The sequence below is a fragment of the Lissotriton vulgaris genome, chromosome 1_1, assembly GCF_964263255.1.
Source record: "Lissotriton vulgaris chromosome 1_1, aLisVul1.2, whole genome shotgun sequence".
Taxonomy (NCBI): domain Eukaryota; kingdom Metazoa; phylum Chordata; class Amphibia; order Caudata; family Salamandridae; genus Lissotriton; species Lissotriton vulgaris.
The window spans coordinates 835758308-835771789 of NC_141685.1; the positions used below are offsets into that span (position 1 = coordinate 835758308).

At 45.0% G+C, this 13482-nt stretch overlaps 1 protein-coding gene across 1 annotated transcript in view; it reads right to left on the minus strand.

The window, feature by feature from the left end:
* Positions 1-4417: 4417 nt before the first annotated feature.
* LOC147747979 (guanylyl cyclase C-like) overlaps positions 4418-13482 on the minus strand; it is a 501196-nt gene continuing 492131 nt past the window's right edge. The window contains exon 27 of the mRNA XM_086957493.1: positions 4418-5844. Coding sequence (XP_086813619.1) covers positions 5670-5844 — 175 coding nt within the window. The 3' untranslated portion in view covers positions 4418-5669. The remainder of the gene's footprint in view (positions 5845-13482) is intronic.

Below are 13482 nucleotides of genomic sequence, written 5' to 3' on the forward strand. Positions count from 1 at the left end.
TCCTCAGCACCTGTGGGAGTAACTTTATAAGTATGCTTGTCAGAGGGATGAGACAGGCTCCTGCAGCCCCTGCGGGTGATGTGGAGGGGAAGGCAGGTATGGCACCAGTCAGATTAAAGATTATGAATATCTGCAAGATACAGGAGTCTCAGTGGTCCCTCACCAATTTAGGTGACGGCATCAATTTGTGTTACATCACTGATGCTTGTCTTCAGGAACTATATAATGGTTCTGTCTGTACTTATCATACTGTATACCTAGCTGTTTTGTGTCATTTTGTGTTAATAAACAGCATAAGAAAAATCTCAACCCAATTCAGAAAAAGAGAGTACATTTAAATAAATAAAATGACACAAAAACAATAAAAATCCATTAAGTAGTACCAGAGATATGAATGATAAAAAAAGGTTGAATGATTAAAGTTTGAATTAAAAATAGTGCCCGAAAGCACAAAGTGGCAAACGTGGTTATCTGGTTGTGCGTCACAGGCTAATGTTAAGGCTGACTGCTATGGAGCACGGGTCGGATACAGGGACCAGGTTCGTTCCAGTGAAAAGTTTACCTCCTGAATCAAAATCTTTGACGGAGAAAAAGTGGTCATCAGCGAGTCATTGGCAGGCGATTTGTAAGCTTAATCTGCAAAAGAGCCCGACAGTGGCAGGTTGCTGAAGAGCGGGGTCCGGGTGCGGTTGTTGACAGCAGCAGGAAAGATCTGATCAGGTGAAGTCCCAGCCTATATCCAGGTCGGCCTCAACGTCAACAAGTTACTGCTTGACGTCAGTCCCGATAAAGCCCTCTATGCGTTCGGACTTAGAAACTTGTCTGGAAGTCACATCTTCAACGGGGAAAACAGCAAGTTGAGTCTAACCAGTGATCTGATGTCTATGACTTCCGCTTGAAGGTGCACCCACTTACCTGACGGTTTTCTGGAGAAAAAGTAGGCAAAAGGTTTCTAAGTTTCAGCTTTTGCAGTTTGGTCAGAAGGAGTAAACACTAACACCAGCCAAGGGTCTAGGACCTGGGGAAAACACTTGGGGGTTAGGACTCACTCCAACAGAGTCTAGCAGCAGGGTTAGGGCAGGTCCAGTTGAAACTTGTCAGCTAGGCAGATGCAGAGAGAGCGCCCTCTGGAAGCTTGTCTGTAACTCAAACATTTAGTCCTTCACATTCTTCACACCGCAGGGCAGCCCTTCTGATTTTCCACAGGTCTGCTCTCTCACCCTTTTATGATTCAATTGATGTGGATTATCACTACCCATTTTCTCTATAATCAATTGTATGCCTACAATTTTCACAACAATCATGCTCCTAATTTGTCAGAATGCTCCCATAAACCCACATAAGGAACATTGTGGGCATCAGTTATTATCTGTGTTTTAATGCAGACAAGGCACAGATTCTTCAATTAGGGTCAACAAAATAACAGGCTTTACATGGCTAGATGGAATTAGTCCACGCCCAGACTCAGAAAGACCCATCTTAAATCTGGGGCCTATTTTTTATTCGGTCTTACATTTGAACCGCATCTTGCTGTCATGGTGACGGCTCCATATTATCGTGTTTGCAACACATCTGAGATTGCCAGTTTCTTGAGTTCTGCTAATCATGTTCTGAGGATTCAGGCAGTTGCCTCATTACTGGCAGTTCAGAATAGGGCCAATCGTTTAATACAAGGTCTTAAAATATAGGACCATATTTTTAAATATTTTGCTCACCTTTGCTAGCTAGATATGAAAGGTTTAATGAAGATTGGCGTGCGCTATTTGGCATGCAAATCAATTTGGGGTCAGTCTCCAAATTACTTGGCCAATTATTTTCTGTTTCAATATCCTAAGAAGATATTGCGCTCCGCCCCTAAAATGTTTCTATATGACAGAACTTCAAACTGGGCAGTAACTGTCTCAAAATGTGTACCAGAATATCATATACCAAAATATCATCTGACAGAAATATTGTCACCTAAATACAATTTACAAAAATATTTTTCCATGGAGTTAGTTATATAAATTCTGCACCCAATGGTGTGATATTTTTGTAAACAATAGTTGGAAGACAATAATTCTGTCAGATTGTATTTTTGGTAACGATATCCTGACATACAACTGTTTTTCCTCTTGAGTGGACTAATCCAATAATCCTTAAGAATTGAAGGTATTTTGTTTCGTCAAGAGAAACAAAACACCATGAAATTAGGAGGGCGTAAAATTGTCAAAGGATGCTCACTTATAACAAATTTTAAACAATCTAATTTTATGTATAAAGTCATATGGACTGAAATTGACACAAACGTTACAGAAGAGTTACAGACATTTTTATCATTCTGGTACAAAATTATAGACTGTTGTTTTAACATGTGGTCAGGTCCATCCTTGCTCCCTTTGAAGAAGACATTAATAAAAATGGAAAAAAGACCCTGTTACTTGTGGTAGTGGATGTCTCACAGACAATAGATAGATTTAACTAGATATTTGGACGTAAGGTGCGTGATTTTAACGGTAAGATACAGAAGGCTTATTAATAATTTGTAAAGACACTTGAAGAAGATGTGAGATGGTAACTCTTAATGCGGAGTTCATGTGGTCCCTCTCTGGTGCCTTGAAGTAGTCATCTATAGAAGCAGTGTGTTCCTTCTGTGTGACTTTATTAGAAATAGGTTTGTATGTTGGGCACCACTAAAAGGCAGATTTGGTTTAGTAAGATATTTAGGATATAGTTATGTGCCTAATATGCACTTTTAGGAGCAAATGAACTTCTAGGTCTTTGTTACGAGTCTGGAAGGGAAATAACCACTGAAGGATACTGAACCCCTTAATTTAAGTATTACCAAAATCAAAACATTTTCCACCTGTTGAAAGCAGGCGGAAAATATCCCCTCAGAAGTCTCTGGTATCGGGAACCACATGTAGCAAAGATTTTTGTATTTCTGGGTCTACATGCATAGTCCTTATTCCATGGCCGCAAAATCTGTGCTACCCAGTAACTGGGAGGTGGGAGGAAAGGGGTTGAGAATTATTATCTCTGGTCCAGTCTAATTAACCCGCACCTCCCAATAAAGGCTTATTTGACAAAAATAGATACTCTCTGTCACAGAATTAAACTTGACAAATGAGAAATCAGAGCACAATGTGGTTATAACAAAGCTATAAAATCAATATGCAGTACAACTGTGCGATATCAGTAACTCACCCGTTGTACCAATATGTGGGGGGCAGTGTGGCTTCAGTGACTGAGCTGTCTAATCAAAATGTACTGAAAATGTGAGCTTTTCTAACATGTATCTAAAGAAATGTAAGTGACCAACTTCAATATTCACTATGTGAACAGAGAATTGAGGTGCTATATCTGGGATTTAAAATCAGTTTTTGTTCGGCAAATTGCGCAACAATGCCTAAAATACATTATCAAAATCTGGTGAGAAGGCGAGACTTCAGTAATTGAGCTCAGACATCCATTTTGGAGCAGAATTGATTGCTCTAATAATGTAGTGCTATATTTAGTACGAGATAAGGCAGTGAATTTTCATTTGAAGAGATCTATAATAAATATTAGAGTAAGAGTTCAGTAACTGAGCTAGTATAGGATGGTGAAGTATCAGTGACTGAACTCTAAAATCAAGGTCAATGGAATTATGCAATTCTGCAGATGCAGATTTTTCTCACAATTAAGGATTTACCACATTTGCCTCATAATCCATCATCTGTTGCATAATCTAAAGATTTAAACAAAAACAAACAGTTTCTAGCTCAAACGGATCAATAGCTAATACAAACCTGGCAACACTTGTTCCAGTGCAATGGAAGGGCCTTTTAATAGGTTATTGCTGTGTATGGCTATTAAATTGATACTAATAAGGTGATCATTTTGACATACAGTGTTACCATGCATAAACATTATAAAATAGTGAATTAATAGTATTAAAAAGTGTGCCACATTACACCAGATAATTTGCGTTTTCTTGTTACACAATTTAGTCAACCCTCCTGCATAATTTGCTCTTTCTCTGCAGCATAATTCCAGTGGTCCGTTTTTTATATTCAATATGTGGTAAAATAATGAAGCAATAGAGTCATTATTCTAGAAATGTTTTTGTATATGAGATTGAACTTTTAGTGATTGACAAGTGTAAGCGGGTGAGGTTGTGGTGAGCAAGCTTTATAGTAAGTGATTGAGACTTCGGACCTGATTTAGATCTCGGCGGATGGATTATTCTGTTACAACGGTGACAGATATCCCATCCACCGAAATATAAATCCCAATATATCCTATGAGATTTATATTTCGGCAGACCAGATATCCTTCAGCTTTGAGACGGAGTAACCCATCTGTCGAGATCTAAGTCAGTTATTTCTAAAGACAGTAGTCCCTAGACAAGGGTAAATGTGAGTAAACAATAAGTATAGACCCAATCGGTAATATATTTTACAGTTGTTCAGCCAGACAGGGTTTTTTTAATATGCAGTTGCTTAAATATATACAAAATAAAGCAAGAAACAATTAAAGTGGGGCACAAGCTTGTATCCAACTTAGTGGGAAGGACGTACAACATGAAAACAGAAAGGCTCAGGCAGAGTAAATTGTTTGTATGGGGCACATTCTGATATGACAAACAAATTATAGTGGAGACACCATTACACAAATCAGGCCCTTAGGGACTGAGATTTATCATCAGAATGTGGGAAGAGGCAAAGGCTCCCTTGACTAAGTCCATATTCTATAAGTGATTAGAGGGTGAGGTTTCAGGTATTGGACTCTACAATATTTCTTTTAGATGGTCAGGCTCCAGTGACTGACCTCTGTTGTCAATAAGTTTAAAGCTGATAAATCTTCAGTGACTAAGTATTGCATTAACATACGAGACACAGTGAGACTTCAGAGAATCACCTCTATAAATAAAGTGTTGCATCATTTTGAGGCTCCTATAACTGAGTTCTCTACACAGTATGATTCAGGAGAAGTGCCACTGTGTGTCACATGATATTAGCTCCCTTCACACGGTCACTGGGTGAGTAGCCGATATCACACAGTGGTAGGAAAGGCCAGCTGGAACCCACTGCAGAGAATGTATTTCCAGATCATCTTAGAAGACTCAGAGCAGTCGATGTCCATTAATGGGTGTGAAATCACCTGAAGACATCGGTAGCAGACTCAGAAAGTTTTATTTACCATGGGGTGTGGAAAATTTGGGGAGAGGTTAGAGTGAGGCCGCAGAAGTGCCTCTTAATGCACTTTTAGGATGAATACACACCCTCCTAGGTCCTCTTCCCCTCTCACATTGAGAAATTTCTATTGAAGTTGGCAGATTGGGGAAGGAGAGAAGTCAGTGAATGGTCACTGTATTCAAAAGTAACTGAGCTCTATATTACATATGTGGGAAGAGTGTGAGACTTCAGTTATCAGCTTCAAACATCCATTGATGACGATCAGAATGTAAAATAATAGTGGCTTAATTTCTGAACAGTCTATAATTTCAGTTTTGTAAATTGAACAAGCTTCAGTCTCTACTACACCATTCTCTCATTTATGATAGCACAATGTACTTCTACAATTAGAGCTCACATTAATATAAAGTAAAACAACTGTGGCTAGTTTCACTCCAAACATATTTGATTTCTCCTCCAGTTTAAGTGTATCTTGGCCACTCTAGATGACCAGACTCCTCAGCTTCAATCTCACAGATAAGTGCTTGAATTGTCTTCTGTGTCCAGTTGAAGGTATTCCAGGGTGCCCCTTCTATAGCTTGCAACGCGGAGTGGCTCTTGCGCCCTGAAGCCTTCCTTCTCTCGCTTCTTCAGTGACTCTGCGATCTTCTCAGCAAATTCAGCCTGAAGACGCTGTTGATTTTCACTGAAAATGAAACCAAGGCATTCTTTTATTACATATGATTTATATTTTTTACCTCGAAACTTGACATGGCACGATACAATTGTTCAGGGACATCATTCACAATAAAACAATTAACATTTAAAATAGTTAGTAACAACTGTAAAACATTGGGTGTCCAATATTAATGAACACTACTCAACATAGTTGGTGGTGGTACCAATAAATGTATACTTAAATATATCTGATGCCTTAGATTTTGGCCGATAAAGAATATCTGCTCTTACATGGAGTTATGACAGATGCTGTAAGAGCCAGGTGTTCAATTTTAAACTGTAGCTTAGTCTCAGAAAAGAGCACATGCAATTTCTCAGTGACCACAAGCATATTGGCAACTTTCTGGCTGCGAACAGGTTTCAGAATGATGGGTGCATCATACAGAGAACTGATCCATTTCTCCAGCATCGGGAGTGGAACATAGTGGCAGCATCATTCAGGCAACACAATTACATAATGAGATGCACTTTACGTAGCTCCCGGTGCCGCAGTAATGCATAGGTCATAGGTCAGTCTGACCGCGTCTTCGAGTCTCTCCCGGTGCCACACCGCCATAACATAATTAGTGATCACAGTAGCCAACTGGGCATCTGCTTTTTTGGTTTTGTTGAACTCACCGCCCCCCCCCCCCCAACAAGCACTATTATGAATGAAAGTCGGTAGAACACCCGCTCAATCAAGATCTAACATTACAGTCATGTTAAAGACACATACATTCCCCGCCGTCCCCATCCCTCCTCCCCATACCTGGGAAACAAGTGGCATAAAAAAGACATTCAAGTATGCATTGCGTGACTGGCGTATCAATGTCTATTCCTAACATGTCCTCTCATCCTCTACTCGCTCATCTTCTTATTCCGGGCCTGCTCACGAGCCCCCCTCCCCAAGCCCACTATCTAGCCCATGGTATTGTCTCCACTTTGAACAAACCCTTTTGAACTTTTTCGGGCAACCCCTAGATTTATACGTCACTCGCTCTGCCGCCTTTTAAAGGTCTAGGCCCCTTCTCCATTCCTCCATAGTGGGTACCATCACAGCCCCCCAATATTTTGCAATATCCCGTTTTGCTACTACTAGAGCTAATGTCAGGAACACCAGTAGGGGGCGGGGGAGGTCAACATCATTAGTCATTCCCAAGAGGGCCAGTTTGGGCTCCTGGTCGAGCGACACAGACAGGACCTCCCGCAGTTCGGTAAAAATGAGCATCCAGTAGGATTGTATTTTCACACAAGCCCATAGTATGTGAAAAAAGTCCCCTCCCTCATGGTGGCATCTCAGGCATCTATCGTCTGGTGTCTTCCCCATTTTGAACAATCTCACTCTGTCAAAGTACGTCCTGTGGAGCACGTTATATTGGATCAGGCGGAGCCGGGATTTGATAGCCACCTCCCTCGGGTGCATGAGAATAAGGTCCCAGTCAATGTCTTCCAGTGTCCCCACTTCCCTAAGCCTTGCCAGGTCCCCCAGCATGTTGTTTGTGAGTGTTTTGTATATGAGCGATGTGAGAAGGTGGCCTGATATGCAGTGCTCACTATTCTAGTGATCACTATGTATCAGTCCAGCAACCCTTATTGATGATTGGTTGTAAGTCAACCTTATAGACCAGCTATCCTAGTAGCGTGGATACGAGCAGTCTAAGGCTAAAGACTCGAGAGGGCGTGTTAAGCCAGCTGTTATACCACACATATACCCCTTGAATACCAAGTGAAAGGACACCACACAAGTGTTATGAAAATAAACAAGATATTTATTAAGAATCACAACAGCCCTGTACTCTTTATGAGGACAGGGTACTAAGCACAAAACAAAACTCTTACGAAAATACTTAAGTTAGCACAGTATATACAAATGCCCGAGGGGCACGGAAAACCATATACTCTGAAAGTGGAATGTGAAATTACTAGCAGGTAAGTACAGTACTAATAGGCTTAGGAATCGCTAGGACTTGACTATAGAATCTTCAGATTACTTCTAGGAGGCCTAGGGGACTCGGGTGCAGAGTGTGCACTCTCACGCGTGATGCGGGACAAAGTCTATGGTAGCTAGTAATGACAAAGTTAGTGTTCTCGGGCGAACCCGACCTGGTAGGAGGAAAACGAAAGTGGATCCTGACCCTTGGATAGTGAGGCTATGCTGGGGCACCGAAATGCCGAAGTTACCTAGCCCAGGGGCTGCAGCTGCATAGGTCTCAAAAGACGTCGGGAATCCTCGTAGACGGACCAGGAGCCTGGAAGAAAGAAGTTGCTGGCAGGCGACCAGTGAAGAAAGTTCGATGGATCCAAGCCTGGATCGAAGGAAGATGACACCTGAAAGCAGAGGGGACCAAGTTCGAGACTACTAGCCAGTAGTCAGTGGGCACCAGGAGGGCACCGGATGGTAGCCACCTCGACTAGGTGAGTGGGTGACGCTGTGTTCGCAGATCTCACGGACCAGGAGGCGTTGTCGGCGACCAGGATGGAGGAGCGAGCTGTCCCACGATGGATGAAGCTGTCGGCGTCGCTGGACCCAGGATTGGGCAACAAAGCCTTGGCAAATTCAAGCCCACGCGGTGGACTCAAAATGGCGTCTGGAGTGGACCAGGAGGGTCCGGGGTGCCTCTCTTGAAGAAGGAAGCAAGGGCCAGTCTGGAGCAACCAGACCAGCAGCAGTGATGTCGTCGGGCGTCGTGAAGAAGGCCACAAGCCAGCCGGCTAGTAGCCACACAGCGCGGTGAGCACGCAAAAGCAGAAGGGCCCCACGCAGATCGTGGAGATGCTGGAGGGCTGATCTTCGGTGCTGGAGCTGCTCAGGGTTGGGGCTTCTCGGACCCCAAAGCACTCACCAGTGGAGCACACGGTGGGCTTGTTGTAAAGAAGTCGTGCAGTCTTGGCGATCGTCGGTCCCTCGAGGTCTCGTCGCACTCACAGTTCTCAGCTTTGCTGTAGAGGTGAGTAGAGGTCAGAGGTGCCAGGGAAGCCGGGTCTCGTCGAGCTGGGTCGTCGGATTCGTGAAGAAGGACTTGCAGCAGACCGCAGTGTTCTTAGGATGGTGCCTGCGGATGCAGGGTGACTACTCCTTAGCCACAAGGGAGAATCTTGAAGAAGGAAATCTTGAAGTCCTTTCGTAGAAAGTCGTGTCTTGATTCCAAAGATGATCTAATTTGAACAGGGGGCCCGCTCCTATCTTTATACTAAGAAAAGGGGCTGACCCGGTGACTAGGTCTTGCCTATGGGTGGGACTAGGAGGGGGGTGGTTACACCCCTCTCCCATGCCGGACTTTCCCCAGGCCAGGGGCTGGTGTGCCCCTGGAACTGGTTCTGACTGGCCTATGCGTAGTGAGCACCGGGGTGCCACTCAGCAGTCACCTTCTTGTAAAGCCCTGCCTACCCAGGATACACAAAACCATGTCTGGGACGGTGCTAGCACCGCCCCTGACAGGAAACCCTTTGTCCAGGCTCCCCTCGCTGGAAGGACTCCCCGCTGCAGGGGGTCAGACTCGTGTCTGTGGTGGCAGCATCCATTTTGTGGAGCTGAGGCTTCGTTTAACTTTAACCGGGGTTCACAGTTACATACATGTCGTGTCCCTCTAGAAGGGTGGAATGCTAACCCCGTCGCCAGAATTGGCGAGGGGTTAGTATTCCAATTCGTATGACACCTTACTCGACATGTTTTGATAAAGCAATACCAAAGATAGCATTTAACCGCGAGGATTATAATGCACTTAAGAGTATATGGTATGCGTTATCATGGAACAGCTATTAGGACTTGGTTCCGCAAGCTGCAGACAGGCTCAGCTCATGCCAGAGCACCATCCACACGATTCCAAGCACTCTGCCTTCAGGATTGTCAAGGCCTGCCATAGGAGTGACTGATAGGAATCTGTGTGTCCATTTTAGGGTTAGATATAGGTATACTATATCTACAGCAAAGGGTGATTACACGACTTTGCCCCAGCTGTCATGCAGCCAGTTGTGTCAAATTTAGGAGGCCAGCCAGGGGTGGCATAATACATGCTTCAGCCCCTGGTAGGCCCTGGGTACACCTATGCCCTGAGTTACAGGGTCTGATAAGGTGGCCCAGTACCAATTGGTAAATGCACCTAGGGTACATATTGTAATTTAGAGAGAGAACAGCCAGGCTGTGGGTCTGATTGGCAGGCCCACATCCAGAGAAAGTCGTAAACCAGTGAAACAAAAGCAAAAAATCTGGGTGATCATAGGATTGCAGACCCTACTCTCCTACATGACCCCCCCCCCTAAACTTTGGGACAATAAGCTAACCTTGACCAGGTGAGTCTTCTTGTTCTAAGTGGAAATATCTGGAGAGCCCATCGGCATTGCCATGATCAGTACCAGGTCTATGTTCCACTGTAAAGTCCATCCCCTGTAGGGAAATGGACCACCTAAGCAGTTTGGGGTTTTCACCCTTCATCTGATTTAGCCACAAGAGGGGCTTATGGTCGGTCTGAATCTTGAAGTGAGTGCCAAACAAGTATGGCCTCAGCTTCTTCAGGGCCCAAACCACAGCAAAGGCCTCCCTCTCAATAGCTGACCAATTCTTCTCTCTGGGGGTCAGCCTTCTGCTTATAAAAGCAATGGGCTGGTCTTGACCATCAAAATTCAGTTGAGATAGAACAGCTCCCACACCCAACTCAGAAGCATCTGTTTGGACAATGAATGGTTTGGAGTAGTCTGGACTCTTAAGGATAGGTGCTGTGCACATGGCCTGCTTTAGGTCATCGAATGCTTTTTGACAGCCTGCTGTCCACTGAACCTTTTTTGGCATTTTCTTACTTGTCAGTTCATTTAATGGAGTCACAATTGATCCATAGTTCCTGACAAACTTTCTGTAGTAACCAGTCAGGCCCAAGAAAGCTCGAACCTGAGTCTGGGTGGTTGGAGGAGCCCAGTCCCTGATTGACTGTATTTTGCTCTCCAGTGGCTGAACCTGGCCTCCACCTACAAGGTGGCCCAGGTATACAACCTGTGTCTGCCCTATCTGGCACTTGGTAGCCTTGATAGTGAGACCTGCTGCTTGCAGAGCCTCTAACACTTTCCTCAGGTGGACCAGGTGATCCTCCCAGGTAGAGCTAAAGACAGCAATATCATCTAGATATGCTGCACAGAAGTCATCCAGCCCAGTGAGAACATGATTCACCAACCTTTGGAAGGTGGCAGGTGCATTTTTCAGACCAAAGGGCATTACCACAAATTGATAATGCCCACCAGGGCTTGAAAATGCTATCTTGGGCTTGGCATCCTCAGCTAACCTGATTTGTCAATACCCAGCTGTCAGGTCAAATGTGCTTAAGTAGTTGGCAGAAGCCAATCTATCTATAAGCTCATCTGCCCTTGGTATTGGGTGGGCATCAGTCTTAGTGACTGCATTGAGACCCCTGTAGTCTACGCAGAACCTCATCTCTTTCTTACCACCCTGGGTGTGAGGTTTTGGCACTAGAACTACTGGACTAGCCCAAGGGCTATCTGAGGGTTCAATGACTCCCAACTCCAACATTTTCTGCACTTCAGTTTTTATGCAGTCTCTAACATGATCAGGCTGCCTGTAGATTTTACTCTTAACTGGCAGGCTGTCACCAGTGTCAACCTCATGGGTGCACCAATTGGTCTGACTGGGTGTCAGAGAGAACATATGTCTGAAAGACTGAAGAACCTGTTTACAGTCTTTCTGCTGATGCTCAGAGAGGCTGCCACAAAAGACAACACCATCTACTGACCCATCATCAGGATTCTGAGTGAGCAGGTCTGGGAGAGGGTCACTCTCTTCCTCCTGTCCCTCATCTATGGCCATGAGCAAGCTCATGTCCTTCCTGTCGACATATGCTTTGAGCCTGTTGACATGGAGTACCCTGTGGGGACTCCTGGGAGTTCCAAGGTCCACCAGGTAGGTGACCTCTCCCTTTTGCTCAAGAATTGTGTGGGGCCCAGACCATTTGTCTTTGAGTGCTGCTGGGGCCACTGGCTCCAACACCCACACCTTCTGTCCAGGCTGGTAAACAGTCAGGACAGCCTTTTGGTCATGCCAAGCTTTTTGAAGTTCTTGACTGGCCTTAAGGTTTTCAGATGCCTTCTCCATATACTCAGCCACCCTGGAGCGGAGACCAAGTACATAGTCCACTATGCTGGTTGCAGGCTTTTTGAGAGGTCTCTCCCATCCTTCCTTCACCAAACACAGGGGGCCTCTCACAGGATGCCCATACAAAAGTTCAAAAGGGCTGTAGCCAACCCCCTTTTGTGGGACCTCTCTGTAAGCAAACAGAAGGCAGGGAATCAGGACATCCCATCTACGCCTGAGCTTTTCAGGTAGTTCATGAATCATCCCTTTTAGGGTCCTGTTGAACCTTTCAACAAGCCCATTGCATTGTGGATGATAGGGTGTAGTGAACTTGTAGTTGACACCACATTCCTTCCACATAGCAGTTAAGTAGCTTGACATGAAGTTTGCACCTCTGTCAGAGACAACCTCCTTAGGGAAGCCCACTCTGGAGAACACTCCAACTAGGGCCCTTGCCACTACAGGTGCTGTAGTGGTCCTAAGTGGAATAGCTTCAGGATACCTGGTGGCATGATCCACTACCACCAGTATAAACTTGTGTCCTGATGCTGTCTGGGGTTCCATTGGACCAACAATGTCAATCCCCACTCTTTCAAAGGGTACCCCCACCACAGGCATTGGTATAAGGGGGGCCTTTGTGGTGCCACCTGACTTACCACTGGCTTGGCAAGTGACACAGGAGCGACAAAACTCCTTGGTATCCTCATTCATGTGAGGCCAGTGAAAGTGTGAGACAAGCCTGTCCCAAGTCTTTGTCTGGCCTAAGTGACCTGCTAAGGGAATCTCATGGGCCAAGGTAAGGAGGAAACCTCTCTGAGACAAGGGTACAACCAGCCTCCTGGTCATGCCAGGCTTGGGGTCTCTTGCTTCAGTGTACAGGAGTCCATCTTCCCAGTATACCTTGTGGGTACCTGTGGCGTTCCCAGCAGCCTCAGCAGCAGCCTGCTGTCTGAGGGGTTCAAGAGAAGGGCAGTCTAACTGGTCCTTCCCCAGGTCTTCCCTTGAGGGTCCCCCTGAACCCAAGAATTCAACTTGATCAAGTTCAAACTCTCTAGGCTCAGTTTCCCTCAATTCCTGTAGGTCAGCCTCCTCTGAGACTTGATCCACAACCTGGGGCAAGGGGGAAGGCACAGCCTTAACCCTACTGCTCTTTTTCTTGGAAGGTGTCTGGTCCATTGTTCCAGGATCCAGCACCTGTTCAGTGGGGCATTTTCTGGCCTGTGACCTAGTCACAGCAAACACATGTGCTGGCAAACCTAACATTTCCATGTGAGTCCTCTGCTCCACTTCTGACCATTGTGATGACTCCAAATCATTGCCCAACAAACAATCCACTGGGAGGTCTGAACTAACTACAACCTTCTTTTGGCCAGTTACCCCTCCCCAGGAGAAAGCTACAATTGCCATACTATGATTGGTAGTGACATTGCTTGCATTGGTCACCAGGAAATCTGTACCTGGCATGATCTGTCCAGGGTCCACAAAGTTAGGTGTCACCATTGTGACACTGGCACAAGTGTCCCTATAGGCCTGAGCCATTTTTCCATTAATGAA